This window comes from Caretta caretta, chromosome 18 (genome assembly GCF_965140235.1).
Source record: "Caretta caretta isolate rCarCar2 chromosome 18, rCarCar1.hap1, whole genome shotgun sequence".
NCBI lineage: Eukaryota > Metazoa > Chordata > Testudines > Cheloniidae > Caretta > Caretta caretta.
This window is the reverse complement of record NC_134223.1, coordinates 4,482,836-4,501,289: the sequence shown is the minus strand read 5'-3', so window position 1 is coordinate 4,501,289 and position 18,454 is coordinate 4,482,836. Positions and strand designations below refer to the sequence as shown.

Below are 18,454 nucleotides of genomic sequence, written 5' to 3'. Positions count from 1 at the left end.
ACAGGCCCCCCACTTATTGCCTTGATAATTGTTATAGTCAAGGCCACATCTTTGCCAAATGAATGTATGAATTAGTGGTGAGGGCCTTTATATGTGATTTAAAGTGTTTTAACAAACTCCATAAGTGGCAATAGATAATTATCACAGCTAAAACTAATACACCTTGTAACACAAGCAAAGTCTTAAATGCAACCTCTATCCAGCTGTGGGAAAACAGTATTTTAAGATCCCCATCATGAATAAAAAGTTATTCAAGGCTTGTTCTGCCTTGTGCATGTCACTGTTAATCTGAATGTGTGTGGTTTCGTCTAGTAATGTTTTTAAATTTAAAGTGATTAATAAGCACATTAAAACTGGTAGGTAAATTTTAACTTCATTCCAGTATTTGGGCTCACTTCGGATTCATTTTGAAAACTGGGATAGGAATTATTATAGTGTGTTCCACAGCGCTATGTACATGAGGGGTAAAACAGAAATGTGGAGTAGTGATTTTATAAGTGAGGCCTCCATGTATAAACTTCTTGTAATTAGTTACTACACAGTACTGTCCATCCATGTTATAGGTTACCCTTCCTGCTGGTTAGCACCTGCTGGAAAGCTTTACTGGGCCGGAGACAGGCACAGCTAGCTTCTCTGTCTCATACTAGGCTGAACCATTGTGACCACACACATGAGCTGAAATGTCAAAAGCATCCCTGGCATAATAAGCTGTGTGAGGCGCTTTTCAGGTTTGCATGGCTGCATGATACACTGCTAGTTGACGGAGAGCCAATTGTTTCTTGAAGATGCTGTCTTCCAGATAACTGACTGAATGACCAGTAACCAATTTATTAAATATTGCTGTGTCAGGCTCCAATATTGTTAGTGAAGCTAAAAAGAAATGTACCTGGAACCAGGCACTGAGCAAGGTTGTTTTAACAACACATATCTCCATTAAGATACTGTGTCACTCAACCCGAATTACGACTGGTACTTAAAGGGAATTTGTCTACATGACGCTGCCGGTTAGCCATAGTTTTTGTTAAACACTGAGGGCAATACTAGGTAGGTGTTCATCACTAATGAGGTCAGGCAATTTTCCTTCCTCAATGTTTCCTAATGAGTCGGTTATGGTTTCTTTACCAGTCTGGTTTTTCCTTGCCTTTATATCACTTGCTGCAATTAGTTTGTTAACTTTCTTTGTGTCTGATTAAACAGTTTAGCAATGTATGCACATTGCAAATCAAATAGATATCCAGATTCAGATAATCTTGAAATGTAACCAATAATTCCATCTAGATTTTGGAGTCTACTGTTTTGAAAGTTACCGGACTATGGAATAGTCTTTTGCCCAGGCCTCGAGTTTTGTGCATTCCTGATAAGGTACTATTATATTAATTAACAAAGTAGTATACAAAAGTGATATATTTGCTTTTACACAATAACCAAATTTAACCATATTTCACTGAGAAAGGATTAAAACTATAGGTACATGCATGAACTCACTTTGCTTAATAATACACAATTTAAATAACAGTTAGACCTGGCCTGACTAGTGATCCATCTTTATATTGTCTCTCTAGTCGATTGCATACTCATTGTTCATATACAGTAGGTTGAGGTGTAGTTGACCAGTCTATTATTTATATTGCACTTTACCTTCTTCTTCTGATGCGCGGGGGTTTCTTCACTGTGCACTGATATTTCCTGGTGTCTCCGATCTATGGGATTCACCCTTAAATCACTTAATTTGGTTAATATGATTAATTTTTTGTTTGTAGTTATATTTCTCTTGTTTTTAGAAACCCTAATTTATATACAGGTGAACTTATCTTATTTACAGTGTACTAGGGCCAAATCATTTATAACACAAGCTCTGCTTCTGTTCTAATTTTCTCAGTGCTTTAGCACAAGTATAAGAACATAAGAATGTCCATACTGGGTCAGACCAAAGGTCCATCCAGCCCAGTATCCTGTCTACTGACAGTGGCCAATGCCAGGTGCCCCAGAGGGAGTGAACCTAACAGGTAATGATCTAGTGATCTCTCCCCTGCCATCCATCTCCACTCTCTGACAAACAGAGGCTAGCGACACCATTCCTTACCCATCCTGGCTAATACTTCGATTAAAAAACTAACATGGCATACATTAAATGGATTAAAAGCTGGCTAACTGATAGTTCTCAAAATGTAATTGTAAATGGGGACTCATCACTAAGGCCTGGTCTACACTGGGGGGATCGATCTAAGTTACGTAAATTCAGCTACGTGAATAACGTAGCTGAAGTCGACGTACTTAGATCTACTTACCGTGGTGTCTTCACTGCGGTAAGTCGACAGCTGACGCTTTCCCATCAACTCCGCCTGCACCTCTCGCCCTGGTGGAGTATCGGAGTCTACGGGAGACTGCTCGGCGGTCAATTTATCGCATCTAGACTAGACGCGATAAATCAACCCCGTCGACCCAGCGGGTAATGTAGACAAGCCCTGAGTGGGAGTTTTTCTAGTGGAATCCCTCAATGATCTGTTTTTAGTTCTATGCTATTTAAACATTTTTATCAGTGACCTGGAACAAAACAGAATCATCACTGATAAAGTTTGCAGATGACACAAAAAACCAGAGAGTGGTAAATAATTATGAAGACAGGTCACCAATATCGAGCAATCTAGAACCCTTGGTAAGCTGGATGCAAGCAAACAACATGCATTTTAACATGACGAAATGTGAACGTAGAGATCTATGAACAAAGAATGCAGGCCATACTGGCAGAATGGGGGACTCTGAAAAATATTTGAGGGTCAGCATGGATAATCAGCTGAACACAAGCTCCCAGTGTGACTCCGTGGCCAAAAAGGCTCATGCTATCCTGGGATGCATAAACGGGGGAATCTCGAGTAGGAGCAGAGAGGTGATTTTACCCTTGGTTTGGCATTGGCATGACCGCTGCAGGAATCCTGTGTCCAGTTCTGATGCCCACAATTCACGGAGGATGTTGATAAATTGGAGAAGATTCCAAGAGCCATGAGAATGATTGGAGGATTAGAAAACCTGTCTTATAGTGATAGACTCAAAGAGCTCCATCTATTTAGCTTAACAAAGAGAACATTAAGGGGTGACTTGATAACGGTCTACAAGTAATTACACTGGGAATAAATATTTAATAACAGGCTCTTCAGTCTAGCAGAGAAAGTTCTAACATGATCCAATGGCTGGAAGTTAACTCTAGGCAAAATCAGAATGGAAAAAAGGTGAGAGTAATTAAGCATTGGAACAGCTTACCAAAGGTCTCAGTGTATTCTCCATTCCTGATAACTTTTAAACCAAGATTGGGTTTTGTTTTTTAAAAAGATCTGCTCTAGGAATTACCTTGGGGAAATTCTCTGGTTTGTGTTATACAAGAGATCAGACTAGATGATCACAATAGTCCTTTCTGGCCTGGGAATCTATGTAGCTATGAATCCATGGCATTCACATGCAGAGAGACAGGTCCCATCTACACTAAGAAAACACGACAGTTACATGCTTTAAAATCTTTGTGGAGTTAAGGCACATTGTAGCTTTGACATGTGAGCTATCCTGATTGAAACACACACCTTTATCCTAATGCAGTCATGCCTCCAGGACAACACAAACACCCCGAGGTACACTCACAGCGAGCGCCCCAGACACGCATACAAACACACACAGAGCATGGCAAATCTCCCATTGACTCCATTGGGGCCAGGTCTCCAGCCTAATGTTTCTAACACATTCACCCATGTAGTGTCAGGGTTCCCTCTCGTCCCACAGACAGATATTCCCTCACCGACCTTCTGGCCCTTCCCACTTGCATGGGAATCTCCCTCTGCTGCTGTAGTCAGGCTGATTTGGGTTCTGTTCCCTGTGTGCTGTGGAAAGTGGGTGGGCAGGCTGGGGTGGGCAGTCTTAGGCAGATGGGCAGGTACTTACGCGTGCAGGCTGCAGATGGGGGATCTTGTGCTGCCCGGTAGTAGCTGCTGTCACAGCGGCACACCTGTGCAGCCCGGCTCTCTGAGTAGCTGTGCAGGGGGCACTTTGCACACAGTTGGTCACCAGGGGCTGACTTGTAAAATCCCAGCTCACAGGCTAGAGGAGAGGGGGAAGGATGCAGTCAGAAGGCAGCACCCAGCACAGACTCATCCACTGGCTTGGTAAATCCCATATCTACACACTGAGCTCAATGTCCCTAAAGGAGATACTTGCTCCATGAGAGAGCTTCGCTCCTGCCCCTCCAAAGGGACCTCCCAGCTCACTAGCTCTTCCCTGTCCTTTCTAGAAGCCCCGGAGAGACCAGTGGCAGGGGGCTTTAGGGTCCCCATATACCTCTGCATGAAACTGACCCAGGCTCCAGACTGGTTCTGCCCTGCTGCTGCCTACAGTGGCCTCCTAGCACCATCCACCAGCTGGTGCTTCCCAGCACAAGGCAGGGGAGTGGGCCGAGCAGCAGCACAAAGTAGGCAAGACACCCAGGCAAGGTGAGGGGGGATAATTAATTCCCTGCTAGAGGAGGAGGCATGGCCTGTCCAGGACTCTGCTATTCCCTGCCATAGCATCCCCTTCAGGCCTCCCCATATGGTTCATGTACCAGTGCTGGGTAATAATATGAGAGGCCTCCATGCTTGTAAAACAAAATTAAACTATTAAGAGAACCATTTCCAGAAGTGCAACCAGTGCAGCTGACATTCCAGCCATGTGCACACAGAGTGACCTCCTGGGGCCTCCTCCAAACTCTGCCCTTCTGCAAGCTGGGCTCCTCCCTCCAAGTTCCAGGCAGGCTGCTACACCTGGCACATGGAGATTTTCCTTGTCGATTAAATGCAGGACAATGTTTTCAGTGGGGTGCAGCTGAGTTGTATACCCCGGGCTGTGTCAGCCCTGCAAGGCAAGGTGGAGGGATAGCTGAGAGCTTTGGCTCCTGATGCCTAATTCCCTTCTCCTTCTCACCAAGGGCAGATAGGCCTGTGTGGGAAGGAGCAGAATTGCCCAGGAGAAGCTGACAGTAGTTTTGGGGTAACAGGTGAGGCGGGGAGAGGGAAGGAGGGAGCGGAAGAGCACAGTAGCTCAGGGCCACTTCTAGTCCCTTCTCTCCTGCTGTGATGCATGTCCTCCCAGCAGCTCTCCCTCTTCGCAAAGCTACAGTCAGCTTCTCCTGAGCAACCCCTCAGAGACATGGAGAGGGCAGCAAGGGCCCGAATCTGCCAGAGAAGGGTCTTCTCCCTCCTCCTCCACCACTCCCCACCCTGCCTCAGCTGCTGCTTCCTGCCCTGACGAGTATGGGACAGCAAGCCTGACTGGGCTTCAGTGTGCTAGGAAGCCTGCCAGGTAGCACAATGAGAGCTCTGGCCAGGAGAATTAGGGTCTTATCCCAGCTCCGCCAGATACCCTGTGTGACCCGAAGCAAGTTACTCAGACCCTAATTTGGATGCCTTCATTTTTTGGTGCCCAGCTTGAGGCACATCAGTTACGTGCCCATAGGGCTTGGCTTGGGCAACATTGCCAACTCTGGCAATCTCATTGTGAGTCTGGTGACATCTGTCGTTTTCCTTGAAACATGGCGGTGCATGAGAATCTGAGCTTTTATTTCACAAAAGAACGTTTCCAGCCCTGCTGGTGGTAGGGAGAAGACGGAAAGCGTGACCTGCGCACACTCCCCAGAAGGCAAAGAACTAACACTTCTTCTCTTCATAAATCTAGTGATTCTTGAGCCAATCCTGTGGATTTTGACTCATGATTTCTTAACATCAGAGCCTGGCCATGTTGTTCCAGGCACCTATGTCTGGCCTTTGGCCGTCACCTCTCTGTGCCTGTTTGCACAATGCAGAGGCCAGTATGCACCTTCCTTCCAGCTCCACTCCCCAGCTGTGGGAGATGCACTCACTTATGCCCCGAGCTGGCAGGGCTCGTGTGTGCAGTGTTTGTGAGGTTGCTCGTCCTCTGGATTTGTGCTTTCTGACCAAGGAGCTGGAGCTGATCCCCCAAATTAGGGGTGGTGAAGTCAGAGCCAATTTGTCACTGCATGCTGCTCCCATTTATCAGCTCTGGAGAGACAGTTGGCCAGGAAAAATGGGAACACAAAGCATGACAAATTTTCATTGAGCAGGAGTTGTAATCGTTTAGAATTTAATGTTGTAAAGAAATGTTAATTACCTGTGGCAATGATTCACATTTATTTTAGATGTAGTCAAGGAGAAAATTATGCTAAATTACCACTGTTTATACATGCTCCACATGAAACACAGCAATGGGCCAGAGCTGGTGTGAATGTGCAATGGTGTCTTGGCTATGACACAGGTCAGACATTCAGCCAGATCCATGCGGATCTGTCATCACTAGGATGCATAAAGTCCGCGGAGCAGACCAGGGGATCTTGGTCAAGTCTCTGATGGAGCCAGGACATGTGTACTGGACAGTTCCTGTTCCAGGGCCATGGGGTGTGTGTGTGTGTGTGTGTGGGTGTGTGTGTGTGTGTCCACATGCAAGATGGCTTCTGTGGCAGGCATGTGAGACAGTGTCTGAAACAGGCTATGCTAGAGCAGGAGTCCATGTACTAGAACATATGGATTGTTCTGTGGGCTACATAGTCCTCCCATATCTGCATTTTGGGAGACCGGGTAGATAATGACTGTGTCCTGGAGTTGGCACCTATTCGATCAAAAGCATGTTACCATACCTATTGGGATGTCCCACTCCCACAGCTCTGGTCCTGCTAGGAAACGCAGGCCAATAGAGTGTGGGAGAACAGACACTCAATGATTAGTGGTGAGAAGAACAAACCAGCAGGGAACTGCCATTGGGTAAAATAATTTAACAAGCCCCACAGACTAACACCTACAGAATGAAATAACCTACACCTACAGAATGAAATAAAGAATGAGATAGTCTCTAGGTTATTTAACCCACCCTGTAGCAGGAGTAGAATTCCACAGAATGGTCCAGAACAACCTATAACAAAATTATCCAGCTCTATACAGTGCTCCTGGACATTTCCATCTCGGGAGAGCCCTCTGGGGAGTATCCAGGATGCCATGGGGATTTATTTTGATGTACAACAATGCTGCACAAGGTGTGCTGACAGACAGCTGTACGCAAAGAACATGCACATGGCAGCATGGATCAGCAGTCACAAAACACTCCTGTCTGCTCCGTCACCCCTCCCAGAATATCTCCTCCCACATAAACCATGTCAGCTCACCCCTTCCTGGGCTCACAGGCAGGCCTGGCAGTGTATCCTAGTCTGGAGACCAGCAAGCTTGGGTCTAAACTGGGGCTTGGCAGCCTAGCTGGTTCCACTGATCTGAACTGCCACAGGAGGAGAAAGTGAGTTCCTTAGGTCCTTGGTATGGGGACTTGGGTTGAATTCCCTGAGTTTCCATATATCCATAGAGTCCGATGACCTGGGGCTACCATGAGCAGAGCTCGGGGTACACTGCCAAATATTTTCAGTGGATAGTCATTAGAATCCTTAAACGATCACATTCTGCTCCCTTCCTAGGGTGAGAAATGGCAGGTCTCCAGTAACTTACTGAATATTCATGGCAAGCCAATGTCAAGTTCTGTTGGGCACCCTCATGCTGAGACGTTTGTTCATCCGAATGGGGAGTGGGGACATCATGTGACCTATCCGTCCAATCTGGTCAAAAGAGCTTGAATTCTAGCTTTCTGCCACTCACAGAATGGGATTGCAAAGGAGATGCTGTTCCATCCCAATGTACCCATCCCTCCCCACAGATGGACCTCCAGTGAGATGATTGTGTAGCCCAACTCTGGGAAAATCACAGTCCGCTCCTAAAGCAGAAATATTCATCCAAAAAGGCGTTGTGAATTACAAGCCCAGCTCTAGCTAAGAGGCAGTGCCACAAAGTCAGTGCAGGACCTGGGAGGATCACGGTGATCAGGGTTAATTAGAGCACTGGGGACTATAGTAAGGAATGGTTATGTGGGTCCACTTCCTCCTCTACACACACGCATACACACGCATGGAGCACATATGCATGACAACCATCAGGGTGTGAATAGGAAATCTCTAACCCAAAGCACTTCTGCCTCAGGCTCTCAAAGCACATACACTTGCATGAAATATACACTTGCTTCTAAACCCATAACCTGCCATTTTAATGCCACTTGGGCATAATGATGCCAACATCACATGATTTCTGCTCCGTGCCTCCCACCACAGTGATTGGAATCAGTGGCTCTGCTTCCGGCACAGACCATCCACACATCCCAGCCTGGTGCTGCAGCTCCCCCTCTCCACATCCCAGCTCCTGACGCCTCCTGGCAGCTGCTGCCTGTACTGGGAGGTCTCGGGAGCTGGCAGTCTTGTATCAATAAGAGAGAGTGTGGGGCAGGCTCTGCCAAGCCATCTGTAGTTTGGGCCATTTGTTTACCTCCCACTTATCCTCTGGGAACAGAATAACATCTGCTAATAAGTTGGCAGGGTAGCAGAAATGATAGATGAACCTGTCAAGGAAATGATAGCCAAGGATCAGCCACCCTGCATGTCCAAGTTGGTGTTGACGGGGCCTAGTACTCTGCCTAGGGAAGCGATTTGGAGAAGGAAAGGCAGCTTTGGGAGTGGCGGGAGATGGAAGTGCAGCCTGCTTGGAGTTCCTGGCTGGGGTCCTTCTCTTGTCTGTTCTCCTCAGGAGCATGAAGGCAGGAGTGGGGGGTACATCCAGGAGTAGCAGTGATGCTGGGTAGCCCTCTTGCGCTCAGCACCGGGAGCTGGGACTCAGGATTGTTCCATTCGTTGGTCATGCAGAAACCCAATAGTCATGAGAAATGCCCCTTGGTATGTGTGTACGTGACAGACTGACATGGAAATGAGCCACGTAGACAACAGAGCTCAGCTGCCAATCTTCTTGTCTTCTGCATCTCAGAAGCTGCTCGAACATGGTGGCAGGGATATGGCAATGGAACAAGCTCTCATAGGACCCAGAGAACCCAACGCTGATCAAAGGCAGCAATGAACCCCCTCTCCAAATGCAAACGCTCCATGCTTGAGCCACGTGAGGTTGTTGGGAAAGGGACATGGAGCATTAGGAAGAAACTTGTGTTAGATGGGGCATTGGATATTAGGAAAAACTTTTTCACTAAGAGGGTGGTGAAACACTGGAATGCGTTACCTAGGGAGGTGGTAGAATCTCCTTCCTTAGAGGTTTTTAAGGTCAGGCTTGACAAAGCCCTGGCTGGGATGATTTAACTGGGAATTGGTCCTGCTTTGAGCAGGGGGTTGGACTAGATGACCTTCTGGGGTCCCTTCCAACCCTTATATTCTATGATTCTATGATTCTATGATTCTATGGTGTCCTGAGTGACATGGCTTTGTTGAGTTCGTTGGTGTTGCCTGTGTGCAACTCCAATAATTCAGTGTTAATTTGTGCCCCATGAAGCTGGCTGCTCTCCCACACCCACAAAGATGGTTTCTCCTGCTCCCTCCAACCCATGAAGTCAACTCTTACTGCTCCCTCAGGTCTAGAGAGCTGACTGTCACTACATCTGCCAATGCACACAGCTGCTAGTAACTGCAACTTTGCAGCACCCTGTGAATTCCCCCTCTAGCCCACATTCCCACAGACAAGCACAGACACCAGTGGCTGCTCCTTGGACCTGCACAGCTGCCTACAGCCCCTCCCACAGACTCACATGACTACCTGCCATCTCCAAATTGGGCCCACAAGACCATGTGTCAGCGCTAAGCAGCCCTGCATAGCCACTTGTCACTGCCCCCTCACACCTACGTAAGCACCCGTCACTGCTTCCATAGCCCGCACAGCCAGTACTTGCCCCAGGCCTCACCCCACGGCATCCTCATGGCCACTGCCCTCTATTCCTCTCACCTGCACACCCGCATCTTACTGCTTCCTCAGACCCAAGCTGCCATCCCCCATCGCACCTTCAAATCCATGCAGCTTCTTCAAGCCAGTATGGCCTCCTGTCGCTTTTCCTACACAACATACCTGCCTGTCACCCTTCCCCATATCCTCAAAGCTACACAGATCCTGGGTTGACAAAGCTTTTGGCACAGCACACCCAATCTGCAGAGCCTTCTCTCAATACCTCTTGGCCTGGAGAGTCACCATTATTCAGATCCACAAGGATAAATGTCTCTGTGACTCCCTCATGTGGCATGGCCACTTTAATCACCACACCTTCCATCTGCCACAGCCATCTGTCACTACTCCCTCAACCCGCCACCGCCAGCCGTCGTCACTTCCCTCAACCCGAAACCGCCAGCCGTCGCCACTTCCCTCAACCCGACACCCTCAGCCTTTGCCACTTCCCTAAACCTGACACCCCCGCCATCGCCACTCCTTCAAATGAAAACAACTTCTGCCATTCCTTCAACTCTACACAACCATCAGGACTCCCTCAAAGTAACACAACCAAACATCCAGCCTCAACCTGAACCAGTCCACACAAGAGATCCACTTCCTAGACACTACAGTGCTAATAAGTGATGGTCAAATAAACACCATCCTGTGCCGGAAACCTACTGACCACTATACTTACCTACATGTCTCCAGCTTTCATCCAGACCACATCACATGATCCATTGTCTACAGCCAAGCTCAAAGATACAACCACATTTGCTCCAATCCCTCAGACAGAGACAAACACCTACAAGATCTCTATCAAACATTCTTACAACTACAATACCCACCTGGTAAAGTGAAGAAACAGATTGACAGAGCCAGAAGGGTACCCAAAAGTCACCTACTACAAGACTGGCCCAACAAAGAAAGTAACAGAACGCCACTAGCCATCACCTACAGCCCCCAACTAAAACTTCTCCAGTGCATCATCAAGGATCTACAACCTATCCTGAAGGACGATCCCTCACTCTCACAGATCTTGGGAGACAGGCCAGTCCTCACTTACAGACAGCCTCCCAAACTGAAGCAAATACTCACCAGCAACCACACACCACACAACAAAAACACTAACCCAGGGACCAAACCCTGCAACAAAGCCTGGTGCCAACTCTGTCCGCATATCTATTCAAGGAACACCATCATAGGACCTAACCACATCAGCCACACCATCAGGGGCTTGTTCACCTATACATCTACCAATGTGATATATGCGATCATGTGCCAGCAATGCCCCTCTGCCATGTACATTGGCCAAACCAGACAGTCTCTACGCAAAAGAATAAATGGACGCAAATCTGACATCAGGAATTAGAACATTCAAAAATCAGTAGGGGAACACTTCAATCTCCCTGGTCACTCAATAACAGACTTAAAAGTAGCAATTTTTCAACAACAAAAACTTCATAAACAGACTCCAATAAGAAACTGCAGAACTGGAATTAATTTGCAAACTGGACACCATCAAATTAGGCCTGAATAAAGACTGGGAGTGGATGGATCATGACAAAAACTAATTTCCCCGTACTGTTACTCACACCTTCTTGTCAACTGTTTGAAATGGGCCACCCTCATGACCACTACAAAAGTAATTTTTTCTCCCTTGGTATTCTACTGTTAATTGAATTGTCTCATTAGCACTGACCCCCTACTTGGTAAGGCAACTCCCATCTTTTCATGTACTGTGTATTTATACCTGCTACTGTATTTTCCACTCCATACACCTGATGAAGTGGATTTAGCCCATGAAAGCTTATGCCCAGATAAATGTGTTCGTGTCTAAGTGCCACAAGGACTACGCGTTGTTTTTACAACCAAACATTGTGACTACTTCAACCCAACATATCTATCACCACTCCTTCAAACAAACACAGCTGACCATCGCCATTGCTTCAGGCCAAGACAGCCATTGCCACTTCCTTCAAAGCAGGAAACTCTTCTGGTGATACAGATGGTGAAACCCAGCCCACACCAGCACTGGAGAAGGAGCAAACCACTCCCTGTCAGCAATGCAAATGGCTCCAGAACAACCCCTATACTAACTCAGAAGATGGTACAAACACCCCTCTCCACTAGTGATGGAGATGGTGCCAGAACCATCCCCATGCCAGTGATGGAGATGGACGAGCTTTTTGTGTCTTTCCAATTCAATGTGTCAGGCAGTGAAGCTGCCCTTCCTTCCCTTCTTGCTGGGGATGCAATGGGACACTGCATGGGACATTCACTTTCAAGCACACCCAAAGCCCAACTCCTGTGCAGACCCAAAGCTCAACTCCTGACCCTACACTGCCAGGGCGTGGCAGGATACCAGCCTGACTACTTCTGAGAGCTGAGGGGCCTTGCTGATATGAGTTTGAGTCACCTTGGGCAATGTCAGGGTGAGAGGCAGGTTTCACTGCTAATGATTCCATGGCCATAACAGCTGTGAATTCATTATCATCAATCACTCCCTCCAAGTTCTCTTCTAAACAGCCTCAAAACTCCACACCTTAGCGCTCCCTGTACAGAGACAAACACCCCTGGAAAGGAAGAGGCTCACTAGGTGTCCCAGATGGGCCCTGTCCTGGACACACTGGCTGTGTCCGCTTGTAGGAAGTTTTCAGCATGCCCAGCCAGTGGCTGGAAGGCCATGTCAATGGAGGGAGCCTGTCCTCCATTGTCAGACACATAGAAGAACATAAATTGTTGCGTAAAAGTCAACATGGTTTCTGTAAAGGGAGATCGCGTCGTACTAGTCTTACTAATCTAATAGAGTTCTTTGAGGGGGTCAACAAACATGTGGACAAGGGGGATCCAGTGGACATAGTGTACTTAGATTTACAGAAAGCCTTTGACAAGGTCCCTCACCAAAGGCTCTTACGTAAATTAAGGTGTCGTGGGATAAGACGGAAGATCCTTTCATGGATTGAGAACTGGTTAAAAGACAGGGAACAAAGGGTAGGAACAAATGGTAAATTTTCAGAATGGAGAGGGGTAACTAGTGGTGTTCCCCAAGGGTCAGTCCTAGGACCAATCGTAGTCAACTTATTCATAAATGATCTGGAGAAAGGGGTAAACAGTGAGGCGGCAAAGTTTGCAGCTGATACTAAACTGCTCAAGATAGTTAAGACCAAAGCAGACTATGAAGAACTCCAAAAAAGATCTCACAAAACTAAGTGATTGGGCAACAAAATGGCAAATGAAATTTAATGTGGATAAATGTAAAGTAATGCACATTGGAAAAAATAACCCCAACTATACATACAGTATGATGGGGGCTAATTTAGCAACAACTAATCAGGAGACAGATCTTGGCATCATCGTGGATAGTTCCCTGAAGACATCCACACAGTGTGCAGCGGCAGTTTCAAAAAAGCAAATGGGATGTTAGGAATCGTTAAAAAAAGGATAGAGAATAAGACAGAGAATATCTTATTGCCCTTATATAAATCCATGGTACGCCCACATCTTGAATACTGGGTACAGATGTGGTCCCCTCATCTCAAAAAAGATATACTGGCATTAGAAAAGGTTCAGAAAAGGGCACCTAAAATGATTAGGGGTTTGGAAGGGGTCCCATATGAAGAGAGATTAAAGAGGCCAGGACTTTTCAGCTTGGAAAAGAGGAGACTAAGGGGGGATATGATAGAGGTCTATAAAATCATGAGAAAGTGTGGAGAAAGTGAATAAGGAAAAGTTAATTACTTGTTCCATAATATAAGAACTAGGGGCCACCAAATGAAATTAATGGGTATCAGGTTTAAAACAAATGAAAGGAAGCTCTTCCTCACACAGCACACAGTCAACCTGTGAAACTTCTTGCCTGAGGAGGTTGTGAAGGCTAGGACTATAACAGGGTTTAAAAGAGAACTGGATAAATTAATGGACTTTAAGTCCATTAATGGCTATGAGCCAGGATGGGTAAAGAATGGTGTCCCTAACCTCTGTTTGTCAGAGGGTGGAGATGGATGGCAGGAGAGAAATCACTAGATCATTACCTGTTAGGTTCACTCCCTCTGGGGCACCTGGCATTGGCCACTGTCGGTAGACAGGATACTGGGCTGGATGGACCTTTGGTCTGACCCAGTATGGCCATTCTTATGTTCTTATGTTCAGGGCTGGGCCCTGGGAGGACTTGCATGGGGCACATGGGATGTGCCTGCAAAGGGGCAGGCCATATGCACCCTTCACTGGTTTCACTCTCTGCACCTGGTCTGTCCAGGAGGCACTGGATGTGCCTCACAATGAGGCTGGCACAGATGCATTGGAAGGGCCCAGGATATGGCCCATGGGATTGATAATACACACTCTCCACTCCATTGAAACTACCCACAAAACTGGCCCCTTCCTGGCCCAGCCTGAGAGCCTGGTCTCCATATTTGTTCTCCTTGATCCCTTCTGCCTTTGACCCTATCAAGCTCTCACTTATCTCTTGCGTGGATGTCCATGATGCTGCCATTCCCTGATTCAGCTCCCAGCTTGCTAACAGCGCCTTCAGCACTACCTTCAGTGAGTCTTTCTCCTCCTTCCCATGACAGCTGTCTTTGGTGCTCTCTTTACTTCCCTTTGCTCTTGCTCCTGTGACCCCATCTGCATTGACAGTCTCTTATCCCCTCACAAATGTACACCACTATCCTCTCCTGCTCTGCCCAGGCCCCTGCTTGTCCTTTCCCACTGATATCTCTGCGGGGATCTGCCAATGCTCCTTAAATGAAACATGGCAAGATATAAACTTCATCTCAACCCTTCCCTGCCTCCTTTTCCATCTCTTTTGTCAGCTCCCAACTCCTGCTATCTCTCCAGTTTATGACCTAGGATTACAGAATTATACAAAGGTAGGGGTGAAAGGGACCTCAAGAGGTCATCTAGTCCAGCCTGCCCCCACATACACACACTGATATAGAACTAAGTAAATCTAGACCATCCTCGGCAGGTGTTGTCCAACTTGTTCTTAAAACAAGGCTGGGGATTCCACAACGTATTCCAGTGCTTAATCACCTGTATGATTATAGTTGGAAAGTTTTTTCCTAGTATCTAACCTAAATCTCCATTGCTGCAGATTAAGCTGATTGCTTCTTGTCCTGCCTTCAGTGGACATTGAGAACAATTGATTACACACCTCTTTATAACAGCCCTTAACAGGTGAAGACTGTTACTAGGTCCCACCTCAGTCTTCTTTTCTCAAGACTAAACATGCCCACATTTTTAACCTTTTCTCATAGATCAGGTTTTCTAAATCTTTGATCATTCTTGTTGCTCAACTCTGGACTCTCTCCAATTTGTCCACATCTTTCCTAAAGGGAGGCCCTCAGAAGTGGACACAATACTTCAGCTGAAGCCTCGCCAGAGTCGAGTAGAGCAGGACAGTGACCTCCTGTAGGTCTTATGTAGGACACTCTTGTTAATACACCCCCAACATGAGCTTCACCTTTTTCACACCTGCATCACCTTGTTCATTCACATTCCATTTACGATCCACTATAACCCCTCTATCCTTTTCTGCAGCAGTCTGCCTTGCCAGTTATTCCCCATTTTTGTAGCTGTGCATTTGATTTTTCCTTCCCAGGTGAAGTACAGTGCACTTGTCTTTACTGAATTTCATCTTGTTGAATTCAGACCAATTCTCCAATTTATCAAGGCTGTTTTGAATTCTAATCCTGTCCTCCAGAGTTTCTGTAACCATGCCAAGCTTGGTGTCATCTCCAAGTTTTATAAACATACTGTCCTCTCTGTTATCCAAGGTTTCAGAGGAACAGCCGTGTTAGTCTGTATTCGCAAAAAGAAAAGGAGTACTTGTGGCACCTTAGAGACTAACCAATTTATTTGAGCATGAGCTTTCGTGAGCTACAGCTCACTTCATCAGAAGTGAAGTGAAGTGAGCTGTAGCTCATGAAAGCTCATGCTCAAATAAATTGGTTAGTCGCTAAGGTGCCACAAGTACTCCTTTTCTTTCTGTTATCCAAGGCATTAATTAAAATGTCTGGGACCCTTCCCGTTTCTTCTCTCTCCCCATCCAGCCTTGCAGCAAATCCTGTTGCTTCCCCCTCTGTAACATTTCTAAATCATAGAATCATAGAATATCAGGGTTGGAAGGGACCTCAGGAGGTCATCTAGTCCAACCCCCTGCTCAAAGCAGGACCAATCCCCAATTAAATCATCCCAGCCAGGGCTTTGTCAAGCCTGACCTTAAAAACTTCTAGGGAAGGAGATTCTACCGCCTCCCTAGGTAACGCATTCCAGTATTTCACCACCCTCCTAGTGAAAAAGTTTTTCCTAATATCCAACCTAAACCTCCCCCACTGCAACTTGAGACCATTACTCCTTGTCCTGTCCTCTTCTACCACTGAGAATAGTTTAGAACCATCCTCTCTGGAACCACCTCTCAGGTAGTTGAAAGCAGCTGTCAAATCCCCCCTCATTCTACTCTTCTGCAGACTAAACAATCCCAGTTCCCTCAGCCTCTCCTCAGAAGTCATGTGTTCCAGACCCCTAATCATTTTTGTTGCCCTTCGCTGGACTCTCTCCAATTTATCCACATCCTTCTTGTAGTGTGGGGCCCAAAACTGGACACAGTACTCCAGATGAGGCCTTACCAATGTTGAATAGAGGGGAACGATCACGTCCCTTGATCTGCTCGCTATGCCCCTACTTATACATCCCAAAATGCCATTGGCCTTCTTGGCAACTAGGGCACACTGCTGACTCATATCCAGCATCTCGTCCACTGTCACCCCTAGGTCCTTTTCCGCAGAACTGCTGCCTAGCCATTCAGTCCCTAGTCTGTAGCGGTGCATTGGGTTCTTCCGTCCTAAGTGCAGGACCCTGCACTTATCCTTATTGAACCTCATCAGATTTCTTTTGGCCCAATCCTCCAATTTGTCTAGGTCCCTCTGTATCCTATCCCTGCCGTCCAGCGTATCTACCACTCCTCCTAGCTTAGTATCATCCGCAAATTTGCTGAGAGTGCAATCCACACCATCCTCCAGATCATTTAGGAAGATATTGAACAAAACCGGCCCCAGGACCGACCCCTGGGGCTCTCCACTTGACGCCGGCTGCCAACTAGACATGGAGCCGTTGATCACTACCCGTTGAGCCCGACAATCTAGCCAACTTTCTACCCGCCTTATAGTGCATTCATCCAGCCCATACTTCTTTAACTTGCTGACAAGAATACTGTGGGAGACCGTGTCAAAAGCTTTGCTAAAGTCAAGAAACAATACATCCACTGCTTTCCCTTCATCCACAGAACCAGTAATCTCATCATAGAAGGCGATTAGTTTAGTCAGGCATGACCTTCCCTTGGTGAATCCATGCTGACTGTTCCTGATCACTTTCCTCTCATGTAAGTGCTTCAGGATTGATTCTTTGAGGACCTGCTCCATGATTTTTCCGGGGACTGAGGTGAGGCTGACTGGCCTGTAGTTCCCAGGATCCTCCTTCTTCCCTTTTTTAAAGATTGGCACTACGTTAGCCTTTTTCCAGTCATCTGGGACTTCCCCCGTTTGCCACGAGTTTTCAAAGATAATGGCCAATGGCTCTGCAATCACAGCCGCCAATTCCTTTAGCACTCTCGGATGCAACTCGTCCAGCCCCATAGACTTGTGCGTGTCCAGCTTTTCTAAATAGTCCCTAACCACCTCTTTCTCCATAGAGGGCTGGCCATCTACTCCCCATGTTGTGATGCCCAACGCAGCAGTCTGGGAGCTGACCTTGTTAGTGAAGACAGAGGCAAAAAAAGCATTGAGTACATTAGCTTTTTCCACATCCTCTGTCACTAGGTTGCCTCCCTCATTCAGTAAGGGGCCCATACTTTCCTTGGCTTTCTTCTTGTTGCCAACATACCTGAAGAACCCCTTCTTGTTACTCTTAAATCCCACCTATCCTCTCTCCAGCCCTCCTGCCAACTCCCGGGGTCATGCCACGGCTGCCTCTTGTAGCTTCAACCTTTCCACTGTCCCTCACACCCCCCTTTCCAAGCTTCAGTCTATCCAACAACTTGAATAACCTTCCATCCCCATGCTCCCCATGGGCCCCGTCACTGGCCCCATCTCCTTCCACCCACTCTCTGGGCCAAATTCACCATGGTGTAGCCACACAGAAGGAATCACATGAATGGTGGAGTGAGCCCACGTCCATGCATACTGATCAGCTCACCTTTGGGTCTGACCCCTTGTGTGGCAGTGGGACCTCATGCACAGTGGAGGTTGGGACTGAATGGAAGAAGCATTTTGCTAGGCACCAGCACCCATACGAGCAAGAGACAACATAAGCCAATGAAAAGCTTGGATTGGGATCAGGCCTGCTGTAATAGAAACCAATGCAGCCTGGGCTGAGAGGCTATGATAATTATCTTGCTGCGAGAAGTGGATTGTGTGATGTTACATTCCATATTCTTTATGGAAATATGCTTATGATATGGATATGACATAACTAAGATATGTTTTATGCAAGATGGGTCATGTCATTGAAAAGGTTATGATTTACTGAATGTGATTATCCAGTTTGTATGCATGTATCATTTCTGTGTCTAAAGATAGGAATATGGACTATGTAACAATTACAACTGGGTGTGTATTTGAAAAACACCCACCAGACAACAGGCC

General features: G+C 46.8%; 1 protein-coding gene across 3 annotated transcripts in view; it reads right to left on the bottom strand.

Annotated features, from left to right (window-relative positions):
* EPHA8 (EPH receptor A8) overlaps positions 1–18,454 on the bottom strand; it is a 137,636-nt gene that overhangs the window by 39,097 nt on the left and 80,085 nt on the right. For 2 of the 3 annotated variants that reach the window (XM_048824902.2, XM_048824903.2), the window contains exon 4: positions 3,928–4,083. The exons of the other annotated variant lie outside the window; for it this stretch is intronic. In XM_048824902.2, coding sequence (XP_048680859.2) covers positions 3,928–4,083 — 156 coding nt within the window. The remainder of the gene's footprint in view (positions 1–3,927; positions 4,084–18,454) is intronic. 3 annotated transcript variants of the gene reach the window in all.